The sequence below is a fragment of the Sciurus vulgaris genome (assembly GCF_902686455.1).
Source record: "Sciurus vulgaris genome assembly, chromosome: 1".
In the NCBI taxonomy this organism is placed as follows: Eukaryota; Metazoa; Chordata; class Mammalia; order Rodentia; family Sciuridae; genus Sciurus; species Sciurus vulgaris.
The window spans coordinates 117,953,428-117,970,636 of record NC_136461.1 but is presented as its reverse complement, the minus strand read 5'-3'; the positions used below and the strand labels follow the sequence as shown (position 1 = coordinate 117,970,636).

General features: G+C 43.9%; 1 protein-coding gene across 4 annotated transcripts; it reads left to right on the top strand.

Annotated features, from left to right (window-relative positions):
- The first annotated feature begins 556 nt into the window (after positions 1-556).
- On the top strand, positions 557-15,863 carry ETV3 (ETS variant transcription factor 3). Of its 4 annotated transcripts, none has more exons than XM_079138957.1 (5): positions 557-765; positions 2,701-2,759; positions 3,364-3,601; positions 4,837-4,952; positions 5,625-7,668. In XM_079138957.1, exons 2-5 carry the CDS (start codon positions 2,714-2,716, stop codon positions 5,690-5,692), a joined length of 468 nt encoding a protein of 155 aa, XP_078995083.1. In that variant the 5' UTR covers positions 557-765; positions 2,701-2,713; the 3' UTR covers positions 5,693-7,668. The 4 variants fall into 4 exon arrangements, with proteins under 4 accessions (XP_078995083.1, XP_078995082.1, XP_078995081.1 ...); XM_079138956.1 differs by lacking the exon at positions 5,625-7,668 and adding an exon at positions 11,047-15,863 and having other exon boundaries at positions 558-765; positions 2,704-2,759; XM_079138955.1 differs by lacking the exon at positions 5,625-7,668 and adding an exon at positions 11,047-15,863 and having other exon boundaries at positions 559-765.
- The last annotated feature ends 1,346 nt before the right edge of the window (positions 15,864-17,209 follow it).

Here is a 17,209-nt window from a genome sequence, read left to right as displayed (position 1 = left end):
AAAAAAGACTAAATGCAGAGTGATGGGAACAAGGAGGGCAGCGGTCACTCTCGCGTCTTTACAGGGAAGAAATGCTAAAGAAGTGCTTCAGAGGTTTCAAGGCTTCGTTTCCTACGTGCTGTCAACGGCCCCTTTCTTAGCCTGGGTACAGAAACGCGTCTGAGTCTGCGGGTCCTACTTTCCACATTGAGGGCGCTCCTCTCTGGGAGGTCGCAGAGCCCTTTTCTGGGGAAAAAGGGACCTCTCTTCGGTGTGCCTGAAGCCCTACGCCGCAGCCCAAGCCCTTCCTGTGGGGTCGCGAGGTGCCCGCAGGTGGCCCCGGGACGCGGCGCCCAGCGGCACAGCGCCGCTACCGCCCGCGCTGCCCCTCATCACCCCGCGGATTCCCGCCGACCGGCTCCAGCCGCCGGTCCGGACCAGGTAGGGCCAGAGTGCCAGCCGCGAGCGTGCTTAACGTGCCCCCGACAACGTGACGCACGCACCGCACCGGGCGGAGGCGCGGGACGCGCGGCGGGAGCAGCGCGCAGGGCGGAGTGCGGGCGGAAGTCGGCGTCTGCAGAAAGGAGAAAGGAAAGGGAGACGCGGCTGGGTGCGGCGCGGCGAGGCCGGGAGCCGGCGGGAAGGCACCGCCTCCTCCCCCGCCTTCGCTCCGAAGATGGAAGTGACGAAAGCAGCCAAGGAGGTCACTTCCTGCTGGGGTGGATGAGGAGGAGCTGGAGACGCCGCGGAGGAGACCGGACCGAAGACGGACCGTGCTGGAGAGAGGTGAGGCCCCGCTTCGCCGCCGCCGCCGAGCCCCTCGGGGCCAGCGCCCTGGGACCCCCACAGGGACAGCGTCTCTGGAGTCCCGGGTGCCCGACAGGCCGTACCATCCTAGCCGGGCCTCACCCAGCGCGGGGGGCGGGGGAGGAAGGGGCCCGTGTCTGAGAGGCAACCCCGGATCCCGGGCAGCGTTCGCGAACACCCGGCCAGGGAGATGAGGGACACGGAGGCTCTGGAGACTGCGGAAGCTGGGACTGGGAGTTGCCGCGGGGGTCCGCAGGGCCAGTCTGCTTGTCTCACTTCGGAGAATGGTCGCGATCTGAGGAAGGGCAGGGGGCCGAGGTTCGGAGTTGAGTCGAGTGGTCCTTCTTGGACAGTCTTGGAGTCAATTTGTGAAAAGCTTGCAGAGGCGCCTCCAGGCTGTTGGAAGAGGGCCTTTATGGGCAAAATCGGAGAACTGGAGTATCAAGAAAGGACTTCCAGATCAGGTCATCGTTGCAACGGGGTTTGGACCCCACAGTCGTGCCGGTTCAAGGGTATTGCTGTGGGCAGCGTAAAGGCCCCGCCATCCGACAGAGCAACCCAGGGCAGCTTCCCTGGAACCGTGGAGAAATTACTGTTTTCCTCCCTCATTGTCACGGAAATGGGAGAGGAAGCTTCTGCCTCAGCCCTTGTGCCTTGTTATTGTATATCGTGTGTGTGTGTGTGTGTGTGCGCGCGCGCGCGCGCGTGTGTGTGTGTCTGTGTGTTTTCTCCTTTCTTTGGGTTATTTATCTCCCCCTTGGCCTCTGGTAGTTTCATGGGCTGAAACTGATCTTCATGTGTATGGTGAGGAAAAAAATTAAAAGGATCTAGAGGAATCCTAGGTTAGATGAAATTTCCAAGATTAGGAATTTGTCCCCACCCCACCCTGGGGCCACTGAGGCACCTGCATTCCCTCTAGACTCCTGTAATATGGGTGCTGAGGGCCTGTCATCCACCCAGGAGAACAATGAGGGTAAATCTGTCCTCTCCTGCCCCCATCTCCCTCTGGCAGTTTCACCCCTCCCTCCTTTTTGCTGAAGGGACTGACACAAAGCTGCTTGCTGCTTGGAACAGGAAATTTATTGAGGAACTGTAAATCTGGACAGAATGAATTCAGATCTTCGGAGCAGGACTCCCTCCACTCATTGGCTTGACGGACCCCAGAAATGCCTGCTTTTTTCCCCCTCCTTCCTTCCTGTTAAAGGATAACATAAATTCTTTCTCGGAAAACTTTGGGAGTGTGTGTGTGTGTCTGTGTATGTGTGTGTCTGTGTTTCTCATATACAGTGAATATACATATGGTGTGTTTACTTCCTGTATCCAGAGTATTTTCCAAGGGGAAGGGGACAGTTTCTGAAGGGAAGTTTTTCTTCTTCCATCTCACATAATTCAGTAAAATAAATCAAAATCAGATGTTCATTCTTGAGAGGGAATCAGATGGATTTGGATTTTTTTTTTTTATCCTTTTTTAAACTGGTACATCTGGGTGAACTCAGGCTTGTGTATCTTGGCATCTGAGCCTGTCTAGTAATAGAAGACAAACTGTTTGACTTGTTTTGGCTGCCTTTTTGGACCCATTTCACTGTACCCTTCCTTATTTATTTATTTATTTATTTATTTTTTTACATTTGAAGGATTGGTCAGGAGGAAGAAAGCAAATATTAAGGACGGTGTTTACACTATGTGGTTTAAGTCAGGTGAGAGATAATTATGGCTTTTGAAGCTGATGACCTGAGGACCATCATTTGATGACTTGCGGATTAGCAGTTTGGAGGTGACATGTTTGAAAGACAGGGTTGCATAAGGAAGGAAAGACAGGGAAAAGGAAGTTTGGGAAAAGAATGTGCCAAAAAAACTTAGGAGGATAATAAATAAGTAGAATCTTAAAGTAATCCTATGGCTTATATCTCTCAGCAGGAGGGCGAAAATGAAAGCAGGCTGTAGCATCGTGGAAAAGCCAGAAGGAGGTGGAGGTGAGCAGAAGTTAATCATCTCTGATGCACCTGGAATGTCCCTCGTTGGTTCCTGTTCTGTGCACTTGCGTTTTGTTCACAAATGCAACTCCATGACTGACAGCCTCCTGACTGGGTGGATCTTGCTAGGACAGTTGTAGGCTTATTTCCTATGAATATGTATTTAACACATCTGGTCAGCACACCTTTATCCCAAGTTTTGGAGTCTCTTTCCTGTTAGAAACATAATTCCAACCTTGCAGATAAGAAGTTTTCAGCTGTATTTTCCTAAAATGTTAGTTTATCTTTCCCATTTGTTCCTTTGGGAACTTTCATGCCTTCATGGAAAGTAGGTGTGAGATTTAATAATGTCTAGAAAGGTAAATGATTAGAGCACCTGAGTTCTGCTGCCAGCCTCTGTCAGATTCAGTGATTGCCACAGGATAAGTAATTTCTGTGTCCTTTTCTCTCCTCTGTTGCGGTTAGCCCCAGATGACTAAAGAGTGTGTGTGGCATGTTTGCAAAGCACTCTAGAGATTCTGAGCAGTGGAATGTGGAGTTGGGGGTGCTGGTATGTATGCACCTAGCTCCTGACTACTTTGATCTTGCTGTTTTCACACTAAAGGATATCAGTTTCCTGACTGGGCCTACAAAACTGAGTCGTCCCCTGGCTCCCGGCAGATCCAGCTGTGGCACTTCATCCTGGAGCTACTACAGAAGGAAGAGTTCCGCCATGTCATCGCCTGGCAGCAGGGAGAGTATGGGGAGTTTGTCATCAAGGATCCAGATGAAGTGGCCCGCCTCTGGGGCCGCAGGAAATGCAAACCACAGATGAATTATGACAAGCTGAGCCGGGCCCTCAGGTAAAAGAAAGGACTCTCAAATCTGTGGTGTTAACAGATTGGAAGAAGACTAGGCAGTTTGGTGAATGTTAGATAAAAAGGGTATCAGGTGATAAGAGACAACACTCTCTCAGTGAATAATGTGTAGCTTTTAAAGTGGGAATCAAAGAGCTGTTAAATCCTAGTAGCGCAGGCACAGAAGGAGAAAAGACACATCTTTGGTTATATGTAGGAGGGAATTCCAACGTGGCTGGCACTGGATTCTGACAGACAGCCGCTTCTGCTCTGTAGTGGGCGAGAGTGTATGGTGAAACATGGTTTGGAGCTCATTTATAATCATTTAGATTTCCCTGTTGGGAGTTTATTAGAATTTCTCTTATTTGGGCTCCCCTAGGAGAAGCCAGGAAAGGGTAAAGCTAGCACAAGAGGAGGGCTCACTGAATGGCGCTGACCCAGCTACTCAGGAACTGAATCTGTGGGCTCATTTGTCAGTGCATAGGTTGCTCCAAAGTATCCAAAGATTGATTGCTATAAGTTCTCTCAGGCTCTCTTTTCCCCTTGTCAGTCTTAAAATTTCATAACCCTTTAGCCCTCAAGGGGCCAGAAGGCAATTTATGACCTGTGCTATTAAGTAGAAGCCAGGCTAAAGGTTTCATGTACGTCAAAGTTCCCCTGCCTTTCTTCATTCTTAGTGACCCTGAACGTAAAAATCTGTGTAGCACTTTTCTGGAGCCTCCCCCATCCCTTTGAGTCTTTAAAGGTGAAGCAGGCCAAGCTGGCTATTTTTCAGATCAGGGTATGCCATTGTCTCACTGGCCACCATAAAACAGTTCTACATTCCTTTGTGCCTTGAGCATCAGATCTCCTAGGAGACTGTCTGCCCCCACCTGGGCCAGAGAGAACCTAGGCAGTTAGTGACATAGAATGGAACTGAAAGGAAGTAGACTATAAAAATGAAATTGTAGAGAGATGGAGGAGAAAGGTGGTCAGAGCTAGGGTAGTGTTTAAGGTCCCAAAGTGAAAATGTCTATGTAAAGCTCTAGCCACAGATTAGAGCTAGTTGAAAACTGAATGAGAAAAGTGAGCTCTTAGGTCTGTCTCCCAACTCTAACCTGGCGGCCAGGCTGCAAAAGAATGATGACAATGTTTGTAAGTAATACTTAGAGCAAAAATTATTGTTCTTGGTGATTATTTGAAGTATATCAAAAGCCATCAATAGCAGAAGATAAATTGACGTGTATTCCTGTTCTTTACAGATACTATTACAACAAGAGGATCCTTCATAAAACAAAAGGGAAAAGGTTTACTTACAAATTTAACTTCAACAAACTGGTGATGCCCAATTACCCATTCATCAACATTCGATCAAGTGGTAAGATCCAGACTCCTTTGGTTGGGAGTGAATTTTGAGTTAAAATTTTTAGAAAACCAGTTCTAATCTGGGTGTGGTGGCACATACCTATAATCCAAGAGGTTTGGGAGGCTGAGGCAGAAGGATTACAAGTTCAAAGTCAACCTCAGCAACTTAGCAAGGCCCTAAGCAATTCAATGAGACCCTGTCTCTAAAAAAATATATCTAAAAAAAAAAAGGGCTGGGGGATGTGACTCAGTGGTTAAGTTTCCCTGGGTTCAAGTCCCAGTACCCACCCCACCCCCCCCCACACACACACACAAAGGAAAACCAATTCTGAGACATGACACATTTAAGGGGATTTCAGAAACACTAAAGTAATGTGACCCCTAGGATGGATTACCTCTGTGTTCTTCCTCAAGTCTCCCCATTCACCCCCCCCCTTTTTTCTTTTTTTTTTTTGGTGGTAGTGCTGGGGATCAAACCCAGGACCTTGTACAGCACCCCCAGTTCATGTAATAGGCAATACCAAGATAAATTTGTTTGTTTACTTGATTACCTTTAGGTATATTATTTATAGTCTCCTAGATATAGTGTCCTATTTGGGAATGATGCTTCATCAGTTTGCATTGATTTTTTTTTTTAAAGTTTACACACTCAGTTTTAACACCCTACCCAATGATTCTTTCATAGATGAGAACCTGTTTCTACAAACACTTCCGATTTTCTATGAAACTACCAAGTGCTCCCTTATCATGTGAATAATCATCAAAACCACAGCATCCTTGATCAGAGAAGGAGAGGTTCACATGTTTGCAGTGAAAAGCAGTGTCTTTGATCTGCACCAGCAACTCCTCAGAGAAGACTCTGGGGTTACTTAGCCTTCTTTCCTTTTAAGTGCAGCAGGGCTTCCCCTCAGTCTCTCCAGGTTACAGCTTTCCACCACAGCTTCTCACAGAGGCTTCAGATCTGTCTCTGTCTTGGTCCAGAGGCAGTCACTTATAAAGTGTTGTTTATAATTGGTTGTTGGGTTTTTTTAAAGATACTATTTGTCCCCCTACTTAAGAAAATAGATTGTATTTATTTTTTCAACCAGTTCATCATTGCTCTGTCTTTGTATGTCCTGTATGTCAAGACAAAGAAAGCTGATCTTGATTCTGTAGTAATACAACTTCTCAGAGAAAAGTTGGAAGAAACCTGAAAAATTAGAGCGGGGGTGTGGCTGAGAATATAAGTCTAAAATCCATTGCAGATATGTAATTACTACACACAACAAGTTAGGGCAGTTTTAGCTTCACTCTGCTATCATTACAGTTTCATCTCTCTTTCTGTAACCACTCCCTCCTGTCCCTGGGGCATGCATTTAAAAAAAAAAAAAAAAAAAGTGGTATTGGAATGCATCTAATTACAACCTGTTTTCTTTCCTTGTGCCTGAGGGAGCGGCATTAGGAAATCAGATCTGTTCCAGCCACTGGAATCTTGTTTCCTCTATTTCTCACTCTTGCCCCTTCCCTATGTGCCTAGAGGTACTGGGACTTTAGATGGGCTCACCAGTAATTTTTAAGAATGTATTGGTATTCATACCCATCTGTCCCACCCCCGACAGAAGGCTTCATTGGTAATTTTCTTCTTTGATTTTTTTTTTTTTTAATTCAAAACCCAGGCAACCAGCACTTGGACCAACTGAAATGGTGTGTCTGTCCATCAGCCCCTGGGAGAAATACGAGTTTTTACAGGGCAAGGAAATCTAGACTGTTGCTCTGTGAAGACAGGTCTGGAAATCTTAACAGTAGTGGCCTGGCACACATGGTCTGCCTGAAAGCAATCAAAGTTGACCCTTAACAGCCTCAAGATCCTAATCAGAAATTCACAGGGAAAGTAAAACAGCATACATTTTGTTTAAGAATACATTGTCATTGCTCACATCCTCAGATGTAGACAATTCCAAAGAACTGGAGCTGTTGTTTTTTTGTTGTTGTTGTTGTTGTTTCTTTCTTTTTTTTTTTTTTTTTTTTTTTGGGGGTTGAACTCAGGGGCATTTAACCACTAAGCCACATGCCTTTTGTGGGGAGGGGGAAACAGGGTCTCACTAAGTTGCTTAAGGCCTTGCTAAGTTGCTGAGGCTGGCTTTGAATTTGTGATCATCCTGCCTCAGCTTCCTGAGTCACTGGAATTATAGGCATGCACCATAGCACTCAGCTTTGGAATTGATTTTTTATTAGAGAACTTTTGCCCACATAGGCCAAGTGTGTTTTGTTTTGTATTATGGTGCTAGGGATCCAACTCCACGGCCTTGTACATGTGAGGCAAGCACTCTTCCAACTGAGCTATATCCCCAGCCCCGCAAGTGTTGTTTAAGTAATGTTAATATGAATTAATATGATGACAAAGGGACATAATCTTTATTGAACATCCACTTAATTGAGGTACTTTTGCTTAGTGGTTTGGCAAATTATCTCATTTAACCCTTCTAGTCCATTAAAGTGTATGCCTCAGTATTCACATTCTATAAATGGTAAAGTTAAGGATGAGGACAGCAAAGTGAGACATTGATCAGAGTAGATTGAATAGTTATCTGTTGAACAGTTTCTCAGTAAACAGTTTCTAAGAGATTGCACTGTTGAGATCTAGCTCTTATTTAATAAATCATACATTCCAAACTCTCAAATGGGACTTATTCATTTGTTAACAGTGTGTTAAGCCTGAAAGACAAAAAAAAAAAAAAGATGAGGAAAAAGATGAGGGAGTTGTTTCCTTCAAGAACTTGAGAAATTAACAGGGAAAAATAAGATATACTAGGTTTAATACTATGTGAAATACAAGTACTTTAAGAAGTATCCTATAAAATAAATTATTAAATGTATTTTAGTATTTACTTGTACCTGCATAAAAACATTGAAACTGAGCGTGGTAGCACATGCCTGTAATCCCAGCAGCCCAGGAGGCTGAGGCAGGAGGACCACAAATACAAAGCCAGCCTCAGCAATTTAGTGAGTCCCTGCCTCAAAATTTAAAAAAAGGCCGGGGGGTGGGGGGTGGGCTGCTGGGGATGTGGCTCAGTGGTTAAGTACCCCTGGGTTCAATCACTGGTATCAAAAAATAAAAATAAAAAAACATTGAAAAGATACTAGTAAAAATAGTTACCTCTCAGAGGATAAAGGCAGGACAGACTTGTTCAGGGGTAGACTTAAGATGGCTCAGGCTATCCTCCCTGTTCCCACCCCACCCCAGTTTTTGATTTTTATTTTTGGAAAACTTCAAATCTCAGAAAAATTGTATTAATAACAGCAAACACCCACATGTCCTTTATCTAGATTCACTAATGGTTAACATTGTTGCCACATTTGCTTTATCTCTTTCTATTTATATATACTTTTTAAATCTTTTGAGATTAAATTGCAGACATCATGGCACTTCACCCCATGTACTTCAGCATGTATCTCCCAGGAACAAGGACATTCTTTTCCATAACCACAATAACATTACCACACCCAGGAAGTTTAACAGTGTTTTAATACTGTTACCTAACATATGGTTCATAGTTGAATGATACACCCAATTCTAAGTTTTGATTTTTGAATAGTTGTTATTATCTAATAAAAAATTATTTTAATAATTACATGCAATTTGCTATGTGCTAGTACTATTCCAAGGGCTTTACAGATATTAACTTTTCTTATTTCTCATAGCATTAGGATTAGTCCTATTGCTACCTGTTTTATAGGTAAGAAAACTGAGGCACAAAAAGGTGAATTGTCCATCTAGAACCAGGGTTTGAACATAGGCAAAGATCTTATTATTCCACTGTTGCCAGAGGGTAGTCAAAATCTCCAGTTTGTTATTTGTACCGACCACAAGGTAGAAGGTACCAGAAGTGAGATTCAGACCTCAGTTTTCCAACCACACTACTCGAATCTTGTGGTGGTTTTGTGAAGGCAGTCTTCTTTCAGAGCAATAATAGTATTCATACTTTTTTTTGTTTTTTTGTTTTGTTTTGTTTTGTTTTTGGCAGTGAACTTTTTTCCCCTAGCAAAATCTTGGATTTTATGGCTCAACATTTACTGTATAAAAGTAGGGCAACTCTACTTAATCAGAAGGAAGGACCAGATTTCTACCTTCCCATCATGGCTCTAGTTTCACATCTTTCCTCCTCCTTCCCTCCCCCGAGCATTTGGAAAATGCTATGTATTATTTCTCCTTACAGATTTACAACATGCCTTAGTATATGTAAAGACTGAGATATTCTCCATTTAAAAAAAAAAACACTAGCCCATCACTGAGCTATATTCCCAGCCCTGATTTAACCAGTTTTTTAAATTGCTTAGGAAACAGAACTTCCCCTTCCTTTCACATTATAATTTATTTTTTCCTTTAGAATATATACAAGTGGGGTTTTTGCTTTTGACTGAATGTCCTCTTAATAAAAAAACAAGAATTGAAAGACTCAATAAGGTTGGAATTTTGTCACTGTGATGGACTGAGAAAAGATAGACTTATGTCCTGAGACTCTTTTGGCACTATTCAAATCATATTCAGGGCCATCTATTTTTCCTAAATTAAGATTAAGAGGGCTTTAGAAAAAAAAAAAAAAAAAAAAAAAATCCTGCATAACAGTTTTCTGTGAAATATCACTTTGGGAAATGCTGCTCTGGCAGTGTTAGTCACATGTGCCTAGAAAACTCGTCTTACACATACCAGCCTACTCCAGAGTCATATCTGAGAATGATTTTGTAATAGCAAGAATTGAAGACTTGAGCTAATTGGGAATAGTTCTAACCACACTGTATCTTGTCCCCTTTTCTCTCCTAGACCCATAGACTTGTACTAGTCTTCATTTTTCTTATTTTTTTTTTTTCCTTTCTTCTTCTCTCATGTCTGCCTCAGAGTATCAAGAACCCTTATTACATCTTCCATCATCATGATGGAAGCCACTGGCACCTCCCAGGAACCTTCAGGGTCCCTGAGGCCTCAGGTGGCATTTCTTTCTCATGCCTTAGAGGAATTTTCAGGGGAAGTTGAGAACTTACGTGCCTCTCAAATTGATGTGGTTAATAGTGTTAGCTTCCACTTAGAACCACACATTTTAACACTTGAACTTGGGAGAGGGAGTAAATTTTCTGGATTTTCTTCCAGCTTCCTCAGTGCTTGAAAGCAGAATAGGAATGAAGATCATTTTGTAAAATTTATTAGATATATAAATTTATAGATTTATAGAGATTAAAAAAATACTTAAATCTCTGAGGTAATGATTATATATCAAAAGTGATAAACACCACAAGAACTTACCTTAAGAACCAGAATTCTTAGCCGGGCACCATAGCCTGTAATCCCAGTGGCTCAGGAGACTGAGGCAAGAGGATCTCAAGTTCAAAGCCTGCCTCAGCAAAAGCGAGGTCCTAAGTAACTCAGTGAGACCCTGTCTCTAAATAAAATACAAAACAGGACTGAGGATGTAGCTCAGTGGTCAAGGGTCCCTGAGTTCAATCCCCAAAGGGGTAGTAAAAATTCTTTTTTTGGTAATCTGTTTTCATTAAAATATGGTCTTGTTCATGTCCATATATATATATATATATATATATATGTAATTTGCAGTTTTGTTTGGTTAGGTTTGCTTGCTATATATATATAGTCAGAATTATGCTAACAAGAAAAGGTTATTTGCAAAGCTACAAATTGAGGTAGGGAACATATACACAATATTTAGAGTTGCAGAGAATGTGACTGTTGTACTCCATTCTTCATTCACCTAATATTTATTGAGCACCTACTTATTGTTAAGCCCTGAATTGCTGGGAATACAGTTGTGAACTATTAGAAATCCCTGCGTGGTGAATTTGTGTTTTAAAATATTAATATCAACAAATAAATGATATTGCAGATAGTAAGGAGTAGTGCGAAGACAACAAAAGGGACTGGAGAAAGGTGATAACTAAATTGAATGGAAGAAACTGAGTAGAAGTTACCAGGAAGATAAGGAAGTGAGAATTGGTCCAGTTGAAATGTTTGTTTCCTATTGCCACCAAACATTGTGTACTTGGTTAGCCCAAATAAAAGTGGTAGCAGCAGTGAGCAAACAGACCTCCAACAGAGCCTTCTGTCTTTTCCATCGCCGTAGGTGTGGTTCCTCAGAGTGCGCCTCCAGTGCCAACAGCCTCTTCCCGCTTCCATTTCTCACCTCTGGACACCCATTCTCCAACTGGTGATGTGCAGCCAGGGCGGTTCTCTGCTAGCTCCCTAACTGCTTCTGGCCAGGAGTCAAGTAATGGCACTGATAGAAAGGTGGAGCTTTCAGAGCTAGAGGATGGCTCAGCTGCTGACTGGCGCCGGGGTGTGGATCTCATGTCTTCCCGGAATGCTGTCAGTGGAGGAGGAATTGGCCACCAGAAACGCAAGCCTGACATAATGCTTCCTCTGTTCACTAGGCCAGGGATGTACTCTGACCCCCACAGTCCCTTCGCTGTCTCTCCGATTCCTGGCCGCGGAGGTGTCCTCAATGTCCCCATTTCACCAGCCCTCTCCCTGACTCCCACCATCTTTTCCTATAGCCCCTCCCCAGGTCTGAGCCCCTTCACCAGCAGTAGTTGCTTCTCTTTCAACCCAGAAGAAATGAAACACTACCTTCATTCTCAAGCCTGTTCCGTATTCAACTACCATCTGAGCCCTCGGACTTTTCCCCGTTATCCAGGGCTCATGGTTCCACCACTGCAATGCCAAATGCATCCTGAGGAGTCCACTCCGTTTTCTATCAAGTTGCAGCCCCCACCAGCTGGGCGGAAGAATCGGGAGAGGGTAGAGAGCAGCGAGGAGTCCACACCTATTGCTGCACCCACCATGGCTCCTATCCCCCCACGAATTAAGGTGGAGCCAACAGCTGAGAAGGATCCCGAGAGCCTCAGGCAGTCAGCCAGGGAGAAGGAGGAGCACCCTCGAGAAGAGGGCACTATGCCAGGCAGGACCACAGAAGAAGAGAAAGGTGCCGTCTTTGCTCGCCCTGCTGCCCCTCCCACCTGGCCCCCTGGCCCCACTGGCACCATGAGCGAAGAACCCCTAGAGGTGACTGAAGACAGTGAGGACAGGTCTGGCAAAGAGCCCAGTGCACCTGAGAAGAAAGAAGACGCCTTGATGCCCCCCAAACTTCGGTTAAAGCGGCGCTGGAATGATGACCCTGAAGCCCGGGAGCTGAGTAAGAAGGGCAAGTTCCTCTGGAACGGGTCAGGACCCCGGGGCTTGGCAACAGCAGCTGCAGATGCGTAGAACTGCAAGTGGGCTGGGAGCTGTTTATATTATAATCAGATACATACATGTATTTATGTAGCAAGATCTGGGGGGAGGGGGGCGGGAGTTAGGCTGGTTTGATCATTCTGGGGCATAGACTCGTACTTTTCTGTTGGGGATGGAATGGGTGTCTTCTGTTGTAAATTGGGTCAGATGTGAACACACTTTTTTTTCCTGGTGAGCAGTAGGACACAGAGGGTATATGAACTGAAAGGGGAAGGAGCCTGTTTTCCGTTTGAGGCTTACGCTTCCTGACACGGAAACTCCTAAAGGGCCCAGGTACTTTTTGGTCCTGTGGTAGTTCAGGTTCCAGACTTCTTTCTTTTCTTTTGTATTTATATATGAAAAGCCATTAATGAGTTTATTTTGCTCTGAGAGAGATACTTAAAAGGGAAAGGTCATGGCTGGGAGTTGTGCAGTGAGAGACCATTAATGCTAAGCATTTTGTCTGAAATGTTACTTTATAATTATTTCAAGGGAGGAATAAGAAAATTTCAGTCTTAAGGGTGGGGAGGGATGTTCAGATATCAGTCTGTCTTTTTTCCTTGTTCTCTCTCTCTTTTCTCTTCTTGTTGTTTGCCATTTCTCTTTTCCTTTTTATAAAACTGTTTTCAGGACACATGAGTATACTGCCAGTTAGAGTGGAGCTGAGGCGCAGGAGCTGGCCACCTCTCAGGGGCAGGGTGGAGGCAGGAAACCTTGCTACGAGCTCCTTGGACTTTTTACCTACTTCACCCATTAAGAAGCCATGAGGAGTTGCAAACTCTTGTTCAGGGAAGAAAGAAGAGGGCAGGAGGAAGTAACCCAATGCCTTTAAAAACAAAACAATGAAAAACATGATCCTCATTGTTCTTTTCCATTGTGGGTTTGGGAAACCAAACCAAAGTGTGACTGTGAGCAAGTTCACTGAGAAGGCATGACAGCATTGCTGAAGATGTCTTTCCATTGTGTCTGGTCCTCTTATCATTTTTTGAAGTCGAGCCTTAACTATGAACATACTTCAAGAGATACGGGTCTGTCAACATAAACCTGTAAAGGGCATGGACAGCTTTTCAGATAATCCAGGAATGTTGAGACATGCTTAAATTCCTAGCTGATATTTAGTCATTCCTCTTGATGTTGTTGGAATGGGTAGCTTAAAGGCAGGATTGTGGGAGCTAAGGGCAGATGGTACCTGGAAACACAGAAAGTAGCTGGGGGAACAAGCGGATGTTTGTTAAGAGCAAAGGAAAAGGTAGAAAGAAGACAGAAGACAGCCAGAGGCCACAAGGCCTGGTGTGAATGAAAGTTGGTGTCTGTCCTATGATGGTGCCATTCTTGGCCATCCCATTTACCCAGATTGTTCTGAGTCTCCTGATCAACTATCTTTCTTGAGACTCCAGTTTACAGACAGGAATTATCTCTGTGGGAAAGTCTTTTCCAACAACTTCAAAGGAATGGGAAAGTATTGATCTTATGTAAAGCAAAAAGACTAGGGCTGGGATGTGGCTCTCTAGTACAGCACTTGCCTAGCGTGCACGGGGCCCTGGGTTTGATCCCTAGCACCAAAATAAGAAGAAAAGAAAAAACTAGGGGCAGAGAGAAAGAAACAGCAGCCAACCTTCTGTGTGTGTGCACATGTACCTCAGTGTACATGGACATAAACTCCTGACTGTGGCTCAGATCCACCTAGCAGCCAAGCAGAGGGAGAGAATCAATGGCATGTCTATTGAGGGTAAGGAGTGGTGTCTAGGAATTGGAGAAAATCCTGACTTCCCCTTGGCCTGAGAGACTTTACTAGGGAAGCTTTGAGAGTTGTCTTTTAACAGTGGGATGCTTTCCCTTTTTAAAACTGGAGTGTGTGCACAAGACAGGGACTCAGGAAAGGTTAGAGCAGGTGAGAGATACATGAGATGGCCTGGGATGACTTGAGTCTGGCGTGCTATTTCTTGGCAACCGAACTTGATCCAAATTCCATGAGTGACTCATCTTTGCCCAGGAAAGGAACTGAGAGAGTGGTCCCTAACAACTCAGGCTTTGGTCAGGCTGCAAATGGCTCCCCAGTCAGGCTGCCTTTGGTGGTTGTGTTTTTGTCAGCTTCCTTCTCCTCCTCGACTTACCTCTGAATCAGAAAGCAGGTGGATGAGGGCTCTCTGCTTGGCATTGCCCGATCTAACCAGGGAGGCGCTGGCCACCCACTGTCCACTACAGGGGAGGGCCAGCAGGTGTCGGTATGAACTCAGGAATAGAAACACGAGGCCTTTAAAATAAGAGAGGGGAAAAAAAATCAATGATGCATACCTGTAACCCCCTAGAACCCAAGTGCCAGAATTAATTCCTAGATGCTGCTTCTGTTTGAACAAAAAGTCACTGCTTTTACACTTGAAAAATTATACTCAAAATGTTCAACTCCATGAAAAATGTTTTTTGGCTTTAAGAAGTTGTTTGGTGTTTAACTGTTTTCTTTGATTGCCATTCCACCAGTAACTGTTGATTGATTTGCACTGCACACTGGGGTTGAGGGTGGGGGGAGGGTCCTTATATAGAGCCGAACTTGGGCTTGCTCAGGAAGTGGACCAGGGAATGTGGAGATTGTTGATATTTCCTGGGGCAAAGGAGTGAGAGTTTTTTTCTCCTCCCCAGCCCACTCCTAGCAGCACCTGTCACACGCCTGGTACAAAACCAGGCCTTTCTCTTCCATGAGCATCTATCTCATCACTGTCCGACAGCAGGTGGAAGAAAGGGGGACAAAAGCCAGACCTACTTCGTCTCTCCCCTGTTTTTTCCAAGTTTTGCTGTGCCAAATGTTTAAAACTACAAACGTAAATCTATTGAAATTTCATTAAGAACTTATTCATGTAAACAAATTGCTTTTGTAGCTATAGAAAACAGTAGAGATCTCTTAAGGGCATCCGGCCTTGCTGAGCTCACCTTTTTTAACCTGAAGAATGGGTCGGGGTGAAATATAAACCATTCACCAAGTCCCTCCACCCTAATTATCCAGCTGCGCTGCATTAAACCCAGCTCATTAACATAAGGAATTACTGCACCCTAGTGACCCAAGGGCCAAGAAACTTTCAGAAGCATTAAAAGAATAGTTGAAGTATATAACTTCTCACCAAGTGGTTAGAGTCAGTAGGCTGTTTATCTCTTGTCGTTTATTTATTCCATAATTACATTTGTGCTTTTTGTTTTGTAAACAGTAATGGAACATACATATTTCTGTGTTTTGTAAGAAAACCTTGATGCAGTCTTTCAGGAACTGTTCCATTTTTAGTTTCTTCTTGGGGGTGGGGGAGAAGTTACCAGTTAATTTGTTTGAAATATTTAGGCATTCTTTGAGTTATAAAATTGTGATGCAGGGATTTGTGGATGAGACATTCACGTGTGAAAGATGACTTCACTAGTTATCCGCTTAAGCAGAATAAAATGTGTATATGTACATAAAATGTAAGTAATCTTAACTCCATTGTGCAGTGCCTTTTAGATGTTCCGCTTTCTATAAAGTCTTCAAATTTTTGCATATATATTATATATATATGATGTAATGTTATAGAAATATATGTATAATATACATATTTTTTTTCCAGGGGTATCTGATAGCTCTGTATTTTGTTATGGAAGTTGAAAGAAAAAAGTATTTTACCTCAGAAATTAAAAGTAAAATAAAAAAAAAAAGTACTTTTAAGTAATGTTTGCAGAGTGTTGATTTTGTTGTTCATCATACTCTGTGGTCATGCCAGAGGATTTGCAAAGTTTGTGCCAGCTCGCCCAGACCACACTTTTTTATTCTATTGCATGTGAACCAACATAATGAGGAGGACTCTTCACCATTATGGAGCTTGTCATTTTCCCTGAGCGAGCAGCTGCTGCCTGATAAAGGAAACTGAAGCCAGGGGCACTGAGGGAAATTTCTATCTTTTGAGATTGTTTTTAGGATTTATTCAGAGTATGTGGCAAAGGCAGGTACAAAAGGCCACATGCTGCATGATGACATTTATATGAAATTTCTAGGAGAGGCAAATCCAGAAGGACCAAATGGATTAGTGGTGGTCAGGGTCACGTTTTCTTTTGGGGGGTACTGAAAACATTCTGGACTTAAATAGAAATGGTAGTTATATAATTTGAATGTAACAAAACACTGAGCTAAAATCACTCTGAAAGGGTGAATGTTATGGTATGTGGATCTCTATAAACATGGTTGGGTTTTCTTGTTTTTAAGTACATGACATGCCTGTACCAGGGAAACTTAGTATTTCCCAGTAGAGGACAAGAGTCCAGAGGAGAAGAAGGGAGTCTTGGTGGCTTTTGAATATCACATAACATTTCAAGGGAAAATGTGCCAACAGTAATCTCATTTTACCCATAGGAGATAGGCAAAGTGACTTTGTGGTTCCCAATATGCCAGGTATTAGACTGGACTTCTACTAAAGAATAGGAGTTCAGGAAGGGTGTGATCGAATTGTAAGGTGTGTGGGTGAAGAGGCAAATGGATCAGGAGGGATCTTAGGAAAAGGTTCCACACGTTTGCACTTTTTTCTGTTTTACAAGAGTTTGGGCCAGGCCAATGAAGCATGCGTGCATGGAAGGCCATAACTCTGAGAAACTACTCTTCAGAGTAACAATCTGCTCAGGGCCCATTACATGTGGGAGTGGGGGGAACAAAGTGACAGGCTCCCTGGTGGACTGCCTTCAGTAACAGGTCAGGAAGCTGAAATGGGTTTGGATAAGTCCCTTTTGCTTCTCTCTGTCATTGTCAAAGCAGAGAAAGGCTTGTCTTAGGAACATGCTTGGACACACTTTTGAAATCTGGATTCCAAGCAATGGGCTCTGCCAGCCTAAGTTGACCATTCAGTGCTCAGAATTAGAGGGTTAGTACTGGAATTTCTAACAAAGAAGAGGGAGTGAGGAAAGAGACAGGGCCTGGGAGGTGAGGACACTGGGGTCGGGGGCAAGAGTGGGAGCGCTGAGAAGGAGGAGGGAGAAAGAAGCCTGCCAGCCCTTAGTAGTGAGTTGGTAGGTAA